At 39.6% G+C, this 21,729-nt stretch overlaps 1 protein-coding gene across 1 annotated transcript in view; it reads right to left on the bottom strand.

The window, feature by feature from the left end:
• Positions 1-648: 648 nt before the first annotated feature.
• aig1 (androgen-induced 1 (H. sapiens)) overlaps positions 649-21,729 on the bottom strand; it is a 68,773-nt gene continuing 47,692 nt past the window's right edge. Inside the window, exons 4-6 of the mRNA XM_036582632.1 lie at positions 13,794-13,909; positions 10,871-11,034; positions 649-864 (exon numbers count right to left, since the gene is read on the bottom strand). Coding sequence (XP_036438525.1) covers positions 830-864; positions 10,871-11,034; positions 13,794-13,909 — 315 coding nt within the window. The 3' untranslated portion in view covers positions 649-829. The remainder of the gene's footprint in view (positions 865-10,870; positions 11,035-13,793; positions 13,910-21,729) is intronic.

Raw genomic sequence — 21,729 nt, 5'->3', positions numbered from 1 at the left:
TTAGTGGAAAGTGGAAAACTTTGTAAATTAGATCTTTTCTCAAACCATTTCTTCAAAATATAGAAAATAACAGTAAAAATAAAAAGAAAACAATACTTGTTGGTAGTAACCATGGAATGTTACCTGGTAAGGAGAAGTAAATTCTCATAGCAGTTCATGCGCCAGAGAAATGGCTTACTTATTTAAAGTCAGGACAAATATGCAGGTTACTTCCAATTCTGATGTCAAGGTAAGTCATGTGACCTGTCATGTGACTGGCAGCAAACCAGTAATATGTTTCCGACAAGAAAAAAAATGCTATTTATTGCTTCTTTAAGATTTTTAGACTTTTTACTAAGCATTCTCACACCTCACAGACATAAAGAGTAGTTATTTGTCCAAAAACACCCTCACTAGATGATTTATAGGCAATAAATTGTGCTCGGTTTAAGTAATCATATACTTATGCAAGTGGACATGGATTATCCCTTATGATGAGAGACATGAAATACAACATAACACATAATAAGGTAGACAGTAATTCTGTTTAACTTAATACTTGAGGTATTCTGAAAACACTGCCCCCTGGAGTCACCACAATAATATAATTCTAAAACGTCTGTGCTTTCCTTTCCTAAGGGAGAACAGCCAGGATGAGGGTGATGTTTCCAGAGCTTAACTGAAAAAAGAGGAGAACAATATCAGGCTAAGCTCAGTAACATATTTCATTGTTACGCTGATTATTGATCATCATTTCTGAGTCATATTTGCTGCCCAGAGTCCCAGCGGAGAGGTGGTAGTAATAGAAGAGTAATCTTTAGATGGTCGGCGCACCTCACAGGTGGAGGACTCAGTCAGTTTTATCCTTGTTAGACTCTACAGCACCTGCAAATAAGAAAACATGAAGCAGATTATGTGTTAGTATCAGATCTCAAACCTGGAAGAATGCAGAAAAATAAACAAGTAAAAATCAAAACAAAACATTTAAACATACTCGAGTATCATTCTACTGGATTATTTCAAACTACAGTCCCACAGTAAAAATTAATTAATTAATTACTTAATAAATTATTATAAATCCAATTAACCCTTGTGTGGTGTTGATGTGTTTGTTACTCAGTGGTCTGGTGGACCCACCATAACAATTCATGTAAAAATACCAGATGTTTAAAATATCACAAGTGTCCAGCGTAGGGTTCTCCTTTAGCAGCTGTAGCCAGTCAGCAGCCTGTCCATGTTGTCCACCCTCACACACACACACACACATATACAAACACATACAGACACACACACACGCACACACACACACACACACACACTAACAGCAGGCCATGTAGGAGGAGAACCGAGTGAAGGACACAGCACCTCCACACTTTTACTCCCCGCGGGTTCAGCCCAACACCACATGTGTAATATAAATGTGTGGGGGGTGAACAGAGTGAAGACACTGAAAATGGGTTATTTTATATGATCTTCACAGAAAATGAGCAAAGACCAAGAATCTGAGGCTGAAATAATAATAAATCACATCATTTTTTCTTTTGGTAAACATTGAAAACGGGTCCCACAGACCTGAACACCACACAAGGGTTAAATCTTCAGACCATAGATATTTACAAGAATTATGCTTTGATCTATTTAAACCCAAAGTATTAATTGAGATAGTAATAAGCTAAATATATACAAAAGCATCATTTATAGACTACCTTCTGTTGGGAGGTGACTGAGTTATGCACAAAAACAGCTGAAATTGTCACTACTGAAACATTTGGGAAGGTTTTGGTAGTGTTATGACTTTTTTGGTAGTGACAAACTGGAATGTTCAGTTATTTATTTTAACACAATAAACATAATTCAGGTATAAAGTCACTCAAGTCTGTTAAAAGTCCGACTTTGAACCGATTTAAAAGAATGATTCATATAAAAGTAAAAGAAGCAGCTTTAACACATGAATTCAAAGTTCTCTGTTTGGTCACACTCGCTTTTTAAGCCAGGCTGTAACAGCTAGACATGTCCGATTCACTGCTGCACTATACTAACACTATGTCTTGTGTCCAGTCGTCGGAAAGAGAACTTAAATTCTGGGTGTATCTTTGCTGAAGTGAACAGTTGCCCATCCTGTCCAGTCTGATGCCGTCGCAAGATCTGCCTTAATCGTCTCTCTGCTCACCTGCCCTCATGATTTAACCACAGTGGAGTCTCCTACATGTCCATTCACTTTCCTGCTGTGCCAGAAAGCCTCACCTGCATGCTCCACCTACCCAAACACCTCACACCCCCCGCACGCTACACTGGATAAACAGAGAAGCTCATTCAGGTCAGACTGTTACAGCTGCGCTGTGTTAAAGAGCGCAGTGTGAGATCTTTCTTACCCACTGATATACGGCTCTACAGCGAGTCTCCTTACTGCGGAGATGGTACTGATCTCCTGCTGTCTGAACTGAGCTGATCCACATCACTGTATCTCCTCTCCTGTTAATATGCACTGTGCAATATATCATAACTGCTACTGTAATGACTCTCACTGAGCACTTTAGACTGTAAACACTGCTGATATTCATTGTTCTCATGTAAATACAACAAACCTGTCTTATGTCCTATGTAAATATGCAAATAGACATACTTATTCCTACTTTCTTATAGTTTACTTATGTGTATTTTCTGCCGATCAGGCATAACATTATGACCACCTCCTTGTTTCTACGCTCATTGTCCATTTTATCAGCTCCACTTACTATATAGGTGCACTTTGTAGTTCTACAGTTACAGACTGTAGTCCATCTGTTTCTCTGATACTTTGTTAGCCCCCTTTTACCCTGTTCTTCAGTGGTCAGGACCCCCATGGACCCTCACAGAGCAGGTACTATTTGGGTGGTGGATCATTCTCAGCACTGCAGTAACACTGACGTGGTGGTGGTGTGTTAGTGTGTGTTGTGCTGGTCTGAGTGGATCAGACACAGCAGTGCTGCTGGAGTTTTTAAACACCTCAGTGTCACTGCTGGACTGAGAATAGTCCACCAACCAAAAATATCCAGCCAACAGTGTCCTGTGGGCAGCGTCCTGTGACCACTGATGAAGGACTAGAGGACTTTACATCTACAAGGTGGACTGACAAGGTAGGAGTGTCTAATAGAGTGGACAGTGAGTGGACACAGTGTTTAAAAACTCCAGCAGCACTGCTGTGTTTGATCCACCTACCTACCCACCCACCCACCCACCTACCTACCTACCTACCTACCTACCGATGATACTGGTGCCTGCTTGGATTAAAACCATTTAACCATAGATATTTTTCACAATATTCTGAGTTCTTTACATACATAGATGATAGGCCTCTAACAGTATTCACTGTCTTTCATAGATCTGTTTCTGTATCGTGAAAATGTCTTAAAGTATTGTGACAGGATATTTTTGCCATCTCGCCCACCCTTAGGACTGTGCACAGAAACAAAATGCCAAAATAAAAAACAAAATATAATCTTTAATTTTCACTCATCTCTAATTTTATTTTTAGGATGCAAATTTTCATATTAAATTCTGTTATTATTTTAACATAGCATTTTCCATGTTGCACCGTTAAATGCAGAGTGTGTTCTTGAGTCCTTTTTCTTGTTATACAGGGTGATTCTAAAAGATTCATCCGATTTCAAAATGATTTATTTCACTTGTAAATCATTACAGATCAATGCAGTGAACTGTAAATGTTTTAAATGAGCATAAAGTTTATTATGTAATTGTACGAGGTCTCAGTATGAACCTCCTCCAGCTGTACAGACAACATCAACACCATAGTCAAACTCATCCCATACTGGATTGAGCGTGTCGGGTGTCGCTGCACTCACGGCTCTTTCAGTGCGATTTCGGAGATCATCCAGTGTTGTGGAACCAACGACGAACGCTCTGAGCTGTTGGAGCTTCACTGCCCACGAAAATCACACTGCACAGTTATGACGGATTCACTCTTATAGAAGTGGAGGCATCTTCCACTGATGGTCAGAAACTCTATGACCCCCTCTTTCAATTGGATTGTGATTGGTTCCTAGACGCTTTGAAATTGGATGAATCTTTTTGAATCACCCTGTATTTTCAATTCCCTTCATGCCAGCACAAGATCACTTCACCCAAAAACATTACTAATAATAAATGACATTACTGTGGGCCAGTTTGTTTGCAACTGGCCTGTCCAGGCTTTTTAATCACTCGCAGTCATATCAACATCTCTGGGTGAAGCATGAATGCCATGGCCTAATCAAGATAGTATGATCCTGTGATGAAGAAGAGACGATGTGTATTAAACCTGTAAGGGAGCTAGCAGGGCCGTTTCAGCTGTAGTGGAGTGTGTAAGTGTGTATAAATGTGTGTGCAGATGCTTGAAGCGCACTCAGTGATTTGTGGGTCAGTGTCAATCAGGTGGGAGGCAGAGAAGGCTTCTCCGCGTGCTGTTATCACTCTGCTCGCGGGTCTGCTCCCGTCTGTTCTGCACCGCCTGTGGCGACGTGACGCCCACAAGCTTCATTCCGCTCCACGCTGCTAAGCTCTAATGATGCTAATGGGCAGAGGAGTGAGGAGTGTGGGTGCACAAGGAGACCACAGAGGGATGTATAGCAACCTGGAGGTCAGTGTGTGTAGAACCTCTGTTTGCTGTGTGTGCGGGGCGAAGAGAGAGAGAGAGAGAGAGAGAGAGAGAGAGAGAGAGTCATATCTACCTGACTGTACAGTGAGCCTATTTGCAGATGAAGCTGAGTGCACACATTCACACTAAAACTGTTATTGGTCCTGAAACCTGAATATAGCCCGAACAAATTCTGTCCAAAACTGACCCAGCGTGATCCAGTCCATTCCACCACACCATGTCGAGCATCTATTCACCCACTGGACACGACATGCACCACTGCTTCTATTCATGCATCTGTACAATAGAGAACAATAATACTGTTGCTGTTGTTTTGCTCTTTACTGAACTTTACGCTGCTGTAATAGACGACTTTCCCTCTGGGATTAATAAAGTGATCAGTCCATCCATCCATACATCTGTCTGTCTATTCATCCATCCATCTTTCTAATTGTATGCCTATCTATCTATCTATCTATCTATCTATCTATCTATCTATCTATCTATCTATCTATCTATCTATCTAATTGTATGCCTGTCTATCTGTCTGTGTGTCTGCCTGCCTGCTTGTCCATCCATCCATCCATCTATCTTTCTAATTGTATGCCTGTCTGTCTATATCTATCTATCTATCTATCTATCTATCTAATTGTATGCCTATCTATCTATCTATCTATCTATCTATCTATCTATCTATCTATCTATCTATGTTTCTAATTGTATGCCTATCTATCTATCTATCTATTTATCTATCTATCTATCTATCTATCTATCTATCTATCTATCTATCTATCTATCTATCTATCTATCTATCTATCTATCTAATTTTATGCCTATCTATCTATCTATCTATCTATCTATCTATCTATCTATCTATCTATCTATCTATGTTTCTAATTGTATGCCTATCTATCTATCTATCTATCTATCTATCTATCTATCTATCTATCTATCTATCTATCTATCTATCTAATTGTATGCCTGTCTATCTGTCTGTGTGTCTGCCTGCCTGCGTGTCCATCCATCCGTCTTTCTAATTGTATGCCTATCTATCTATCTATCTATCTATCTATCTATCTATCTATCTATCTATCTATCTAATTGTATGCCTGTCTATCTGTCTGTGTGTCTGCCTGCCTGCGTGTCCATCCATCCGTCTTTCTAATTGTATGCCTGTCTGTCTGTCTATCTGTCTATCTATCTATCTATCTATGTTTCTAATTGTATGCCTATCTATCTATCTATCTATCTATCTATCTATCTATCTATCTATCTATCTATCTATCTATCTATCTATCTAATTGTATGCCTATCTATCTATCTATCTATCTATCTATCTATCTATCTATCTATCTATCTATCTATCTATCTATCTATCTAATTGTATGCCTATCTATCTATCTATCTATCTATCTATCTATCTATCTATCTATCTGTCTATCTATCTATCTATCTATCTATCTATCTATCTATCTATCTATCTATCTATCTATCTATGTCTGCCAAACTTATCTCAGCAAATTGCTGTTCAGACCTGACCTATAATGACATTGTGTAAAGTTAGCTGTTGGGATCTTTGATGGTCAAAACTCGCTTTGTAAATCAAGCACTTCAAGCTTCGAGTACAGCCTGATATGACCCACCATCCTGCAAGACACCTGGAAGACAAGCATCAAGGCTCTTCTTTGTCTTGGCACAAACTTCCACTTGCTGTCCAAACTGAAGATCCAGGCACTTTATTTGGATGGTCCACTGTAGATGCTTTGTAGATGTTCAGTATATCTTTAACTAACCTTCAACTAAATATCTACTAAGTGCAACTCAACTTGAAAGATTCTATTAAATCTGTCTCTAATCCTAACGCTAACCTCAAGGCTAAACCTACACCAACTTCTAAGCCTAACCATAATGTTGTTGATAATCAACCAAGTTTCACCAGAAAGTTTGTTTATAATTCAAGCAGCTGTAGAACATCTATAGGGGACCATATAAATAAAGTGTGTAGTGTATAGTTATGCAATTTAGCCTCTATAAACCAGGGAGCTTAAACAGTTAAAAATGGCTGTAATCACTGTTAACAATAAATTTGGTTACTGCTCTGCAACACTTATCCCCCCTCTCAAGTGACACCCTTGACTTTTTGCTATAATGAAAATGATTTCCCTGTTGAAGACCTAATTAGATCAAGGAGAACGGGTCCTCGATCGGATAAAGCTCTCACTTACAACATGAACAGAATAGGGTTCATTTATGAAACCCTCAGAAAATGATTTACAAACATAATTCCAAAAAAGGCAGGACTGTATGTGAAATATTACTAAAAACAGAAAAGAGCAATTAGTAAATTCTGCTTGACCTGCATTCAATTGAAAACAGTACAAAACACTATATTTGATGTTTCACCTTTATGAACTTTATTTTTTTATTTATTTATTTATTTTGTAAATATACGCTCATTTTAAATTTGATGCCTGCAACACATTCTGAAAAGGTTGGGACAGGAGCATGTTTACCACTGGGTTACATCACCTTTCCTTTTAACAGCACTTCGTTATCATTTGGAGACTGAAAACACAAAAAATTTGAAATGTGATTTTTTTTTTTCTTTTGTTATACAAGTCTTCAGCTATGCAACCATACAGGCTCTTTGTTGTCATATTTTTGAGCTTGATAAGACAAATGTTTATAATGGGAGACAGTTCTGGATTGCAGGCAGGCCAGTCAAGCTCTCAAACTCTCTTATTACACAGCTGTTGTAACACCTGCAAAATATGGCTCAGATTTGTTATGATGAAATTATAATGGATGTCTCTAAAAAGACTGCGCCCAAAACACAGCACGTTACTCCAAAATGTGTTCAGTGTTAATGGTGCTTTCACAGGACAGACACAGGATTTTGAACTTTATGCTGGTAACAGTCTGAATGGTCCTTTTCTTCTTTGGCCTTGAGAACATGTCTTTTATTTCCATAAACAATCTAAAAGGTTGACCCGTCAGACCACAATACACATTTCAGTCCATTTCAGATGAGCTCCAGCCCTGAGAAGTCGGCGGCGTTTCTGGGCGCTGTTGACATATGACTTCCACTGTGCATAGTACAGTCTTAACTTGCACTTGTGGACGCAGTGATGGACGGTGTTTACTGACAAAGGTTTTACAAGTTTTTAATGCATTGCTGTCTGAGGGGTCAAAGATCACAGGCATTCATTAGTGGTTTTCGGCCTTGTCTTTTATGCATGGACATTGCTCCGTCTTCGGTTATAAAGGACTAGGCCTTTCCTGAATGCTCCTTGTATATCCGAGCATGATCACCTGTTTCAGATGTTTTTTGAACATTTCAAAATGTTCCTAGCCTTACATTTTTTTCAAACATGCAGGCATCAATTTAAGAATGAGTGTGTCTTTAAAAAAACATTGAGTGTGTTTACATGCACTTAATAATCCAATAGCTGCAGAAAATCAGATTTTGTCAGTAATCCAATGAACGTGTTTATGTGCACTTGAGTAATCAGATAATGGGGAACCTCCAGCTCTACATGAGTCAGACAGTAATCAGATTTCTGCTTTGCAACCAGCCAATAAACTCACAGAAGAAGACGTGACGTAAACATAACGTAAACTTGAACTTCTTGCCGCAGCTTTTTTTTAAACATCACCACTTTACCTGAAAATATGAACACACATCATCTAGAAGATGAAGAATATTCAAATCCTTTATTTTGTTTCTGGTTTCAGCGTCACTCCAAAAGTGTTTTGCTGCGTTTCGCGGCGACGCTGCTTACATATTTCTGGTACCACCGTCTGATCTTGTGCATGCTCAGACTGAGAAATCCGAAAGAAATCAGAGTAAGAGTTCACATGCACTGAGAAATCAGATTACTGAGCTAAAATCCAGCCTCTTTATCGGATTTCTTAATCAGATTTCTAGAAAGGAGTATGGTGTTTTCATTACCATTTGAATAATTGGATAACTGCAGAAATCTGATTCTGATCGGATTATTGAGTGCATATAAACACATTCAATGAAGCTGATAAGTAAAACCAATACATATCTTTTCTTTATACTGTTTTTTGTTTAAATTCAGGTCAACGTAGATTTATAAATCACTGCTTTCTGTTTTTATTTGCTTTTCACATACTCTCCTCTTTTGTAGTTCATTTAGTATGTATGTATTTAGACTATATAGTTCAATGCAGGCATCAATTTAAGAATGAGTGTATCTTTACATGCACTTAATAATCCGATAGCTGCAGAAAATCAGATTTTGTCAGTAATCCGATCACTGCATTTACATTCTCTTGAGCAATCAGATAATGGGGAACCTCCAGCTCTACATGAGTCAGACAGTAATCAGATAAATACAGAAATACAGAAACAGTATTTATCTTTCTCTTGCCGTAGTCAGAAAGCTGCCTGCTAAACTGTTGTCTTCCCTGCTGATATGTCCTCTCTGAAAACATCTGTGTCTGTGATTGGCTGTGGCGTGTTTTTCCGATGGTGACAGAGGAATTTCAGTGCTGCTCTTCACGCAGTTTTCTCAATGGAGATTCCGTTTTTGATCACGTTTCGGGTTTGACGCGTTAACCTGGCAACTACTAATTTAAAACATTTACAGTATAAGAAACTGTCCTCATCTAATGTTAACTTATTATTATGTAATACTGCCAGAACCTGGACCCCTGTGACTGGGTGTTATTGTATGTGCTGTCTTTTTTCACCATGCATTAGCGACCCAGGCAGACTCAGATGTCTTTTCTCTTTTTATCTCCTTTTTCTTTTTTAAATTAGTTCTAAATAATTTGTCAAAAGTATCAAAAAATAGCCCTCATTTTTTTACCATCTTGGTAGTACCAAGATGTTTTGGTCAGTGCTAGAGGTCTGCACTACCACGAATTGCCATGAAACCCGCAGCCTAAATAAAGTATAGCGACCACTAAATCGTACATAAACAATATAACAATAAAACAGTTGAAATGAATAAAGTCATCATCGAGCAACCGATCACATGAACAACACACAGATTCTCATAGGCCTGATTCACACATACTGCTCCTGCGTGGCGTGAGTGACGCGGTAGAGTCCCAGACACCAACTGAAGCACTGCGGTGTTTAGAGAATAGACCTGGACCCATTTCTTTCTGCGTGCCGTGCTTCACGCAGCTAAATACACTGAAATAAGCCATGAAAATCTGTGAAAATTTAACAGAAAACCATATAAAAACATGAATAGGCAATTTATTTTATGTAATTCATGACAAAATACTAGTTAAACATTCTGTGCTGCAGACAAATTTCCCGGTTGGTCTACAGGCTTGAAACCTTTGCCTATATGTATGTATGAAGGCCAGCGAGTCTGAGCTGTAGCGATTACAACACAAAAACAATGGAATCGACTCAAACAAAACTTGACCACTACTGCAAGGACAGGTCCATGCCACTTCACAATGATGCCCCATTGAACAGGTGGACAGCAATGAGAACAAACAACACTGGTTAGTGCTGCTAGCAAGAGCCTATTTGTGCATTCCAGCTACATCCATGTCATCAGAGAGAGTGTTTTCCACGGCAGGGCTCATCCTCAACCGCCTCATTCTTTACCCCAGCTTGGAGCACGTTGACGCATTAACATTTCTCAATAGGAATGCGGAGTTATAGACTGGTGGAGTATATAAAGCCTAGTAATGTTATACTAAAATGTATGAGTCCACACTGATGCCACACCAAAGGCCACAGAAAGGGCGGCAAAATGAGAAATAGGATGGTCTCACAGTCCTCGCAGGCATGTGCAAATGACAACCACAGGACCGCAAGTGCGCCAAATGGGACTTGTGGTCTTGTGGACCTCACTGTGACTCCAGCCTGCCGAAGTAAAAACTGTTTAAGGCAGTGGTCACCAACCGTCCTTCTGGAGATCTGTTCTTCTGTAGAGTTTAGCTGTAACCAGCGTCTAACGTGCTGCCCCGCCCCCCCCCAACCTAACACTAATGCATCTGATCCAGCCACTTGGGGACTTCTGGTTGGAACTAGACCATGCAAGACAGTGAATCTCCAGGACCAGGGTTGGTGACCATTGGTTTAAGGTAATAAAAGTAGTGGAGAAAAACGAAAAACGGGGTAAATGCAGGTTCGAATTGGGAGACGGACTGTGAGAAACGCAAACATGAGATCTGAACCCGACCCAAGCATGACAAATCCATGAGAAATGATATCCGAACCTGACCGAACCCCGTTTGAATAGTTTGGACAAATATTTCAAGCTCTAATACACACACACTTACTCCTTGAGGAGTCCCAGATGTAGCTGTTGAGGATCTCTCCCAGTACATAGTAGAGGCTGATGAGTCCTGTGAGGCAGACGAAGAAAAGAACTCTGGCCATGGGCCCAATGTGCTCCAGCAGTGGATACACCCAGACCCCCGTCACATTATGCACCCAACACATCCTGAGGGAGACAGAGGGGGGAAAGGAGGCTGTTAAAAAGTCACGCTTGCACCCACGGTCTGTCTATGACCAATTCTGTTCCTGAGTCTGTCCAACCCGCCGTATGAAAGGCTGCAGAAGCAGTCAGTGGAGTGTCAATGTGTCTACCAGTCCCATCTCAGCCCTTCACACACTGCTCTTATTGTTTCTCTGAAGATGTTCTTACATAGAGAGATGCTAAAGCAGCTAATATGCAAAACAGATGACAAAGAATTAGTTCAGTCTGTACGGTGCTATTCATTGTGGGCAATGCGATGCGAGAATAATTGTGTGTTTTTATCAGTTTATCCCACTATGTTTGCAGGGTAGAAAATGACTTCCACATTTGTTTATTTGTGATGTGTACATCACTTCCCTTCTACTCCTTTATCTACTGAATGCAGACCTGGTTCTATGGAGTCTGCAGAAGCACCCTCAGCTTGAATCTTTGCACCCACAGTTCTGATAACATCTACATAAGCCTTCCATTACCACAAACGATCACCTGTATGGACCATTCTGCCAAATTAGTTCAAACTGTGGTCCCAAAAAAAAAAAAAGAGAGAAAACAACAAAATATTCAGACCTTAGATATGTACAGGGATTATGCTATGATCTATTTACACCCAAAGCACTGAGATAGTAATAAGCTAAATATAAACAAAATCATAATTTATAAGGTACTTTCTATTGGGAGATGGATGTCCCAAACCTTAAAACCCTAAATTCAACTTTAAAATAATACTTACATTTTTCTGTTGTTTTTAAAACCTTATTTTTAATTTTCTTTTAAGAAGTCGAAGGTAAAAGATTTAGATTTATTATAAGGTTAATTTAAAAAAAATAATAATAATTCAACTTTATTAAAAAAATGCTGTCCCACATTTTCACGTCACTGTCATAGGCGGAGCCTTATTTCAGCCACACCCCTTAATTTTAGAACAGAACGTGATGCTGCTACCAGTTAGATCCCATGCCTTGATGTAAATGTGTCCCAAAGTCTGAAAATGAGTGTGTAACATTAAGAACTGTCACTACTGAAACGCATATTTTCCACAACTTTTTACAACTTCTTATGTCTTAATGAAACATATTCAGATTTTTTCTGTGTAAAACTGTGTTTGTTGGTCATATACTGGCTTGAGTTTTTGAGTTCTGTTCAAAATTAGCTGACTTTGTCAACAACGAAACAGTCTCAACAACTGGTAAAGTTTTAGTAGTAATATGATTCTATTGGTAGTGTGAAAGTTGAATGTTCAATCATTATTCAAAATAAAAATATAATAAACTCAAAGCAAAAGGATTTTAGTCTAAAGTATAAGTCAGTTAAAAGCCCACAAAGTGTTCTCATCTCTGACTTTAAACCAGTTTGGTAGAATGAACCATATAAGCGTTTATAGAGGCTTACGCCAACAAGCGTCAGCTGTCATAATGCTTCCTGAGGTGAAATGACGTCAACATTGACAAAAGCAGCCTTTATGGAATCTGACACTTTAAATAAGCTTTTATAAAATTGTATGTATATTTATGTCATTAAAGGCTTATGTAGGTGTCATGTGGCCTTATGAATGCTGCCCTTCAGTGAAGTGTTACCAAAATTTTTTTGTATAAGGCTCTGGAAATGTAAAACGAAGACTATAATCATACTATGCTGCATGCATAAATCTGATAATGCCTTACGTGATCAGTTAATATTGTAACCCCTTAAATGACCAAGACAGCAGGTTCAAATCACACTTCTTAACCTAAGAATAAGAAGAGCTCAGTCTGTTTGCGCTATAGTCCATTAAGTTATTGAATAATTACCCCTAGAATTTAATAAGCCTGAGATTTTAAAGAGTTATATAGGCACAAATTACATGGTTTTGCCATGACAAGGTATTTTAAGGCATTTTTAATTATCCTAATTATTTTCAAATTTTATTTTTAATTATCCTAATTATTTTCAAATTTTATTTTTAATTATCCTAATTTATTTTTAATTTTATTTTTAATTTCTTATCTTGTAAATCTATTGTTTCAATCAAGTTTTAATCATGTTTTTTAATTTCTATTCTCCTTGACTTTTTAAAATGACTCTGTATGTTTTTGTTCGTAGACACTTTGAATGACAGCAGTGTACGAAAGGTGCTATACAAGTAAAGTTGCCTTGTCTTTTAAATTACTATTTCAGGCTTACAGGGTGACTCACATCAGCACAACACACCATAATTTTTTTTTTTCTTTTCCTGACTTAGCGATGCTACTTCTTTCAGTTTTAACATACATGTAGGCAAAATAGTTCCCAAAGAAAATTTATTTTCAGATTTATCACTATTTTACCCCATCAACATTACATACGTACCTGCATCATTCTGCTGAACTGGTTCAAAGTCAGAGTTAAAGACAGTCTTAAGACTTTTAGCTGACTTGGACTTTACACTAAAATCCTTTTGAGTGACCTTATGTCTAAATTATATTTATTATAATAAACGATAGCCACTACCAAAACAATCATAACACTACTAATACTAGTAAATGGCGATATACTGGTTTATTTTTTGAAATTCCTTTTAAGATATTATTTTTATCAGTACAGAAGGCGATACTGTGCTGTGCTCTCGTGAAAATCATACTGACATAATAATTATACTGTGCATACTGACTCCAAGCGACTGCACCGCACAACCATCCACTGATCTCAGTACCATCAGGGTGTCGATTAGATATTAGGCCACAGTGATAGAGAGCGAAGGCAATTACCATAGAACATATCCCACAGCAAAGCTGCACACGGCCAACAGTCCACACAACCTGCTGGGATATTGATGATGTGTCGTTCTCATCTCAATTATGATGAAAGGGAGCACCGTCGTATGCTGGAGAGCAGAGAAAGAAGCCAATTAGTTTTGCACAGGCATCCTCGCAAAACGAAGCACCACATTATTACAAGGTTGTTGTGTAACAGCTTCATGTGGAGGGAAAGTGCGTCGCTGAATCGCTTTTGCTACTGAATGCTCGTACGGATGAACGTGTTTTCGTTTACATCTTCTTTTATCCCTCTACAGCTGCAGACTGATTGACTCCATTCGTCCTTCCTGTTAGTCACATTTGTCGGATGTTCCTGGAGGCCGGGGGGTCTAATAACCAAGACACCTGTGTCCTTCAACAAGTATTTTCTCTTTTCGCTGCTATTCCTGCCAAAGCAAATATTTTTGAGCTGGCTATTAATTCCTTTAAACATAAACATTGGGCTCAAATGAAATCATGACATAATGCTAACTCTAGCCTGAATGAGTGTAAATTAGACAGCACGCATTCAACTTTTAGGCCCAGTCCCATTTCTTATTTTTACCCCTACCCCTTGTTTTCGAGTGTCACCCTAACCCCTTAGAACTGAGTTACAGGGTAGTGGTTGAAATCTTCCCTCTGAAATGGGACCCTCAAATAAAAAGAGCATCACTTCATTAACAGCTACCAGCGCTGCTCTGTAGGCGACCCTGCCAGTCTGCAGTGACAGCAGAGGAGGGTAAAGTTCAGCTCCTCACTGCTGGGCTTTAGTTACATTTAGGGCATCATATGACTTCAAAGAGGGGGGCAATTATTTATTAACGCCCACCCCTAATTCTTCAGTGATATGAAGCTGAAGTCAGATATTCACCAGATTCTTGTTCGAATTTTCCCGTTCCACCTTAAATGGAGCAGCAGTTACATTCTGGCGCTTCAGGTGTCAGAACTGCTGGACTATTTAAGGTGGAACGGGAAAGTTAGACTTAGACAGACTTTGTCATTCAAATTTACACCGTACAGTGCACGTTAGAACGAAATTACAGTTTAGTGCAAAATGCAATGTAGTGCAGAGTGTGGTGCATATGTAAACATATTTATGTCAACAGATAAATACATTTTAAATAAGTATATATACAAGAGGGCGTATTGCACTGTAGCTCCCAGGTATGGAGTAATTAAAAAAGTTAGCAAGGTAGCAAGTTAGCTACCGAGACATCAGCATACTATTAGTGATTAGTGAGACATCAGCATACTATTAGTGATATTAGTGATTTTTCATGCTTGTTATGAAGAAAACGACCATAATACACTGAAACAACATTAAACTAAGATAATACAGTGGTTATCGTAATTTTTTAACAGAGAAAATTCTCACATTTGTGGGTTTCTTTGGTCTCTTGTTCTCCATCTTGCCAATTTTTCTTTTTTTCCCCCATAACACTCAGTTTGGAGTGTCTCTGAAAAACCTCTGGGGGACACCCTACCTCTAGCTGTGAACACGCAAAACAGAGGGCTAAGGGCTCAGTGGTAGGGGCGAGGTGTGAAATGGGACTGGGCCTTACTCTGCTGTCTGGGTGAACTATATCTCCATCCCATTTCTCTCAGCTGTGCTCGCTCTGCTCTTCTTCCAGGCGTCAAACAGCTTTTTTATCAGCGGCATTCATGACTCACTTGCCTCGCCGCTGAACAGAGCACCTGCAGGAGCGTAATGAACAGAGCGCTTACACAACCCCGAGTCCTCGGCTGATTAAGAGTGGAGACAGAAAGAATGGAGGAAAGAGTTTGAACTGAAACCACTGTTGGTCAAACAAGCTTTCACATGTAAACACAGATGATGACTGTAAGCTTAAATGTAGTGCTGGTGTCAAGATATTCCTCAGGAGATTAGATGAGATAATCCACCTGCATAAAGAACGGGAAAGTCAAAGGAAAACGATCAAAGATATCAAGAAAACTGGACTCCTAACAAGACCTGGTAGACCACCAAAACTGTCACCATGGATAAACAGCGCTGAATGCTTTAACTTTGGGAGATATCAAGGTCCACTCTTGGTTCAGATCTGAAAACATCCACAGGTGTTTCTGGTGTTTCAGTGTGAGGGGACAACTCAACGCTATGGGTCTGAAAGGAAGTGCTACTGTTAAGAACCCATTTCTGAGAAAAGGAAATAAATAAAAAACATTTGCAGCAGAACATCAAAGGTTTGTATGGTGTGATGTATCTACATTGTATCTACATTTATAATTGGGATTACTTACTTGACCTCTGAGAAGCAGAAAATGCTCTAAGGCTATGTTTACATTACAACCCTAATAGCTCAAATCCGATCTCTCTGACACAATGGTTCACACTCGTTTAGGCAGATGATTCAAATCCGTCATTAAAGTGAACGAAGCGGCGTCCTGAAATGACCCAATCTGAGCTTTACATTAAGGTCACATGGCCACGAATTGGATATGTATCCGATCTAGGACCACATATGAAAGTGGCTCAGGTCAGATTTGAGGAGATCAGATTTGCGTGTCCACACAGCTCTGAAAACATCAGATCTGAGTCACATTAGGGCAAAAAATCGGATTTGTACACGTTTGCTACGTTCACATTACAAGCCTCGTTGCTCAAATCCGATTTTTTGCTCAAATCCGATCTCTCTGACACAATGGTTCACACTCGTTTAGGTAAGTGACTCTAATCTGTCATTAATGTGACGAACCGGCGTCCTGAAATGACCCTCAAGAGCTCATCCTACTCAGTAACGTCACGTGAAGGAATCACGTTCATCATCAGCACAAACTAACGAGCAGAACGAGCTTCGCTGAGAAGATCATTAACTCTGATCAGCTCTCAGCTTCATTATTAGAGCGAGACGAAGGAGAAAAAGGTGAGATGAGCTGCTTTTCCACCGTTTACAGGCTTTAACTTCCGTTTGGCGCTGCTGCCATGGTAACGCTGAATGATGGTCACGCGCAGTGGAAAAAAAAGCTCATGAATTCCGATCTGAGCGTCACATTAAGGTCACATGGCCACAAATCGGATACGTATCTGATCTAGGATCTAGTGTCCACACAGCTCTGAAAACATCAGATCTGAGTCACATTAGAGCAAAAAATCAGATTTGTGCCACTTGTACTTAATTGTATGTCGTCAGACCTTCATATATACACTGTCAGAAATAAAGTTACTGTTCAGGTACATTTTTAATTCATTAAGGTACAAACAGTGTAAATGTTCCCTCAAAGCTCCAACAGTGGTTCTAAGGTCTGATTGTGAACCTTAAATAAGTTTTTCCAGGTGAAAAGTTCGTATTTGTACCTTTTCATAACCGAATGTTTTAAACAGAACAGTAAAATAAAAGCCTGGAGACGAGACGGGGTGTGTGGAGTCAGTACAGCTTAGAACATATCATTTCAGTGGATTATGGTTCAGTTATGTTCCCTGACTAAAGGTGCTGAGATGGAGCCTTGAGGGTTCCACCCCAGTGGTAAGAGGGGCACTGCCCCAGTGACAGTTTAGTACCTTTATTTCTGAGAGTATTAGGTATTTGTATTTGCATGTGTACAGATATTCACACTTCTCTTCAGCTCCTACATTGCTCTTTATCATTCATTACTCTTTATTCCAGCATTTTTGTATTTTTATTTAAAATTTCCCTTTGCCCAATATTTGTTAACAGTCTGTTTCCTTGTCTAGTCTGTTTAGTATGTTACTCATGTTCACTCATTAAAACAAATTCCTTGCATTTGTAACATACTTGGTAAAAAAAAAAAGATTCTGATTCTGATTCTGATTCTAATGGGTTAGGGTCATTTTTTTAACTTGACTTAAAATTAAAAAATGAAGGGTGGTCTCTGACTTTTGCCTTCATAATCATCATGTTTTGTCATCAGCCATTCTTTATTGTATTTCTGTAATATTAATGATGTTGGCAGCTTCATAACAAGACCAGCATGTGATCTTACAGTTAATATTAGAGCGCAAAAAATCTACAAATGCTGTGTGGTGCCAAGTATGACACATAAAATGTATAGATGGAGAGAAAAAGTTGGCTCTACCAACATCCTGATGGGGGCATAACTACACTGTGATTTTTAATCGGGTGTCATGATGATTTTGGCTTTATGAGTCAACATAAAATGAACAGATCTATGAATCACCAAAGCCGTTACTTAATCTCCACACAGGAATCCCTGATCAGAACATTTTTCAGTACGTAACTCAGGTCAAGTTTCGTCTTCGGCAAAGGTTATCAACTTCAGCCCTACACAGATCCAAGGATACTCTCCCTAAATACGCTCTGTCCAGCTCATTTAACACTCAGCAACATGCCTTGATAAATGTGATTCTGCCAACAGCCACCAGATGGCGACCTATTTACAGAGTCTGATGGCAACAGCTCCTCTCCTACAACCCTTTGCCTCAGTTGACCCTGTGAATGTGGTGGAATTGGTTGCCAAGGGAGATGCATGAGTCTGCTTGAAATTACATGACATGCTGATATTTTAATATGGCCTCTAACATGTTACCATGCTGAGATTTCAGCTCTTGTTCTTCTCATCCCCTTAAGTGACCTCTATAGTCTCACGGCTAAAATTAAAAGACCACAATGCTCTGTTCTTCATCTCAAACCACACGGTGTTTGTGATTCAACATGTGCTGAACTCAAAGCTGGGATACACGGATATGTTTACATACTGTTTGCTGGTCAGTACAGTAGCTGAGACGCTTTAAGGAGGGAGAGTGGCTTACATAGCATTTACTGTTTACTATTTACTGTTTACTTGAACCAGCCGTAAACGTATCATAGATAGCTTTAAAAGGTGGCAGCTATTTTATCTTAGCGACGTGGCCGAAACTTGCACCGGCTCCATCAGACTGGTATAACAGGTTCGTCCTCCTGAAGAACTGTGTTCTCTGAAGAGGCTGCTTTCACTTATTTTTACTTAAATCAACCAGGGGTGACCAAACTTTAAGTAGTCTGTGCTGAAACACTGATTAACCTCAGTCTGGTGGAGCTAAACTGCTGTAAGCTGAATACGTGGATATACACTATATGGACAAAAGTATTGGGACACCCACACAGTACACCTACAGGAGCTTTTATGACTCCCATTCTAAATCCATAGGCATTAATGTGGACTTTGCAGCTCTAACAGCTTCCACTCCTCTGAGAAGGTTTCTACAAGATGTTGGAGAGAGTCTGTGGGAATTTCTGCCCATTCATCCAGAAGAGCACTTGTGAGGTCAGACACTGATGTTGGGCAAGAGGGCCTGGCTCACAATCTCTGTTCTAGTTCATCCCAAAGGTGTTGATGGGGTTGAGGTCAGGCCTCTGTGAGGGCCAGTCAAGTTCTTCCACACCAAACTCACCCAGTCAGGCCTTTATGGAGCTGCTTTGTGCACTGGGGCTCAGTCATGCTGGAACAGGAAAGGTTCTTCCCCAAACTGTTCCCACAGAGTTGGAAGTGTACATTTGTCCAAAATGTCTTGGTGCTGAAGCATTAAGATTCCCCTTCACTGGAACTAAGGGTTCTAGACCAACCCCTGAAAAACAACCCCATATCATCATCCCTCCTCCACCAAACTCTACAGCTGGCACAGTGCAGTCAGGCAGGTAACGTTCTCCTGGCATTCGCCAAACCCAGACTCGTCCATCAGACTGACAGATATAGAATACGTTTCCACTGCTCCAGAGTCCAGTGGCAGTGTGCTTTACTACCACTGTCCTACTGCCAGTGTTTGTCTATCGAGACTGCATGGCTATGTGCTTAATTTTATTCACCTGTTAGCAATGAGTGTGGCTGAAACACCTGAAATCAGTAATTAGGAGGTGTGTCCCAATACTTTTGTCTATATAGTGTATGTTAATGGACTGGTTTTGGTGACTTCACAAAAACAAATTCAAAATGGGCTGTTTTCCCAGCTTTGCACACACGGACTGCACAGAAAGAGGAGAGAAGAGTATATTTTTAAAACTTTACCTGTGTTAATATACATCAAACTCTATTTTATTATAGCCCTCAGCCGTGGAGAACTGGAGCTGAAGTGATAGAGCGCTACTGATTACCTTTGGGATGAGTTGTGTTCCAAAACTAATCATCCAACATCAGTACCTGACCACACTAATGCTCCTGTGGCTGAATGCAATCAAACCCTTACAAAAATGTTTCAACATGTACTGTAAACGGTTCCCCGAAGAGTAGAGGCTGTTACTGCATCAAACAAGGGATAAAATCCCTATTAATACTCTTGATTTCAGTCTTGAACAAACACGGGGTAATAAAACCTTTGGAAACAGAATGTATCTCATTACAGTAGGATCCAAATTTCTAAATCCACTTCTAAGCACAGGTTTTATTGCATCGGTGGTGAAAAAGTTCTACAATCTGTAAAAGATATATTTCTCAAACAAGCTGAAATTATTCTTCACTGATATTTACTCAGTCTATATCGTGTCTATGTTCTAAAATTAGCCATAATGAAGAAGAACTGGTTCAAAGATAAACTGAAAGGCTGTTTACACCTTGCATCAACATGTATTTTTGGTAATCAAATCATGTTCAGATTTCACTTGACCGCTTGTCCACATGAAAAGCCAAGTGTGAACACATCCAGGACACATTGTGATCGGATTATGATCACTTAAACCACATTCCAAGGTGGTCAGAGACAGATCTTTAACACTTTATCATTCCAAGGTGGTCAGGGCTCGGATCTTTAAATGCATATATCTGCATAAACTTAAGTAGGTGGAAATGGATCTGCTGACCTCCAGGAAAAAATGAAGAAAATGAAGGATGCACAAGGGTGGAGCTGTCCACAAGCCAAGTGCCTTCTTGCATCCTTGGCTGGGTTAATATCCATATGGTAACAGGGAAAATAAACAAAAGTAAACTAAAAACATAAAAATAAAGCATGTATGTGTTGATATGCTTTATTACACAGGAAATTAAATTCTGATCCTACATGGTCAGTGTGCGTGCATTTTAGTAAAAAAGAGTAAACAAAATACACCCCAATTCCAAAAAAGTTGGGACGCTGTGTAAAATGTAAATAAATGTAAATAAAAACAGAATACAATGATTTGTAAATCTCATAGGCCCATATTTTATTCACAGTAGAACATAGAACACATATCAGATGTTGAAAGTGAGACATTTTACCATTTCATGAAAAACGTTAACTCATTTAGAACTTGATAGCAGCAACGCATCTCAAAAAAGCTGGGACAGCAGCAACAAAAGACTGGAAAAGTAAGTGGTACTAAAACAAAACAGCCCTCTGGTGGCAGTACTGCATGGGCTCAGGAACACTTCCAGAAATCAGTGTCTGTGAACAGTTCGCCATGCAATCCACAAACGCAAGTTAAAGCTGCATCATGCAAAGAAGAAGCCACATGTCAACACGATCCAGAAACACTGCCGTCTTCTTTGGGCCAAAGCTCATTTAAAATGGACTGAGGCAAAATGAAAAACTGTTCGGTGGTCAGATGAATCAAAAATTGAAATTCTTTTTGGAAACCATAGATGCCGTGTCCTGAGGACTCAAGAGGAGAGGGACCATCCAGCTGGTTATCAGCGCACAGTTCAAAAGCCTGCATCTCTGATGGTCTGGGGTTGCATTAATCCCTATGACGTGGGCAGCTTACACATCTGCAAATCTGCCTGCCTGCAGTCCAGACCTTTCACCGATAGAAAACATTTGGCGCATCCTGAAACAAAAAATCTGGCAAAGAAGACCCAGAACTGTTGAGCAGCTAGAATCCTACATCAGAATGGGACAACATTCCTCTCCCAAAACTCCAGCAGTTGGTCTCCTCACTTCCCAGACGTTTACAGACTGTTGTTAAAGAAGAGGGGATGCTACACAATGGTAGACTCGGCCCTGTCCCAACTTTTTTGAGATGCGTTG

This window comes from Colossoma macropomum, unplaced genomic scaffold (genome assembly GCF_904425465.1).
Source record: "Colossoma macropomum unplaced genomic scaffold, Colossoma_macropomum, whole genome shotgun sequence".
Classification (NCBI taxonomy): Eukaryota; Metazoa; Chordata; class Actinopteri; order Characiformes; family Serrasalmidae; genus Colossoma; species Colossoma macropomum.
The sequence above is the reverse complement of the archived record's forward strand: the minus strand, read 5'-3'. Positions and strand labels throughout refer to the sequence as shown.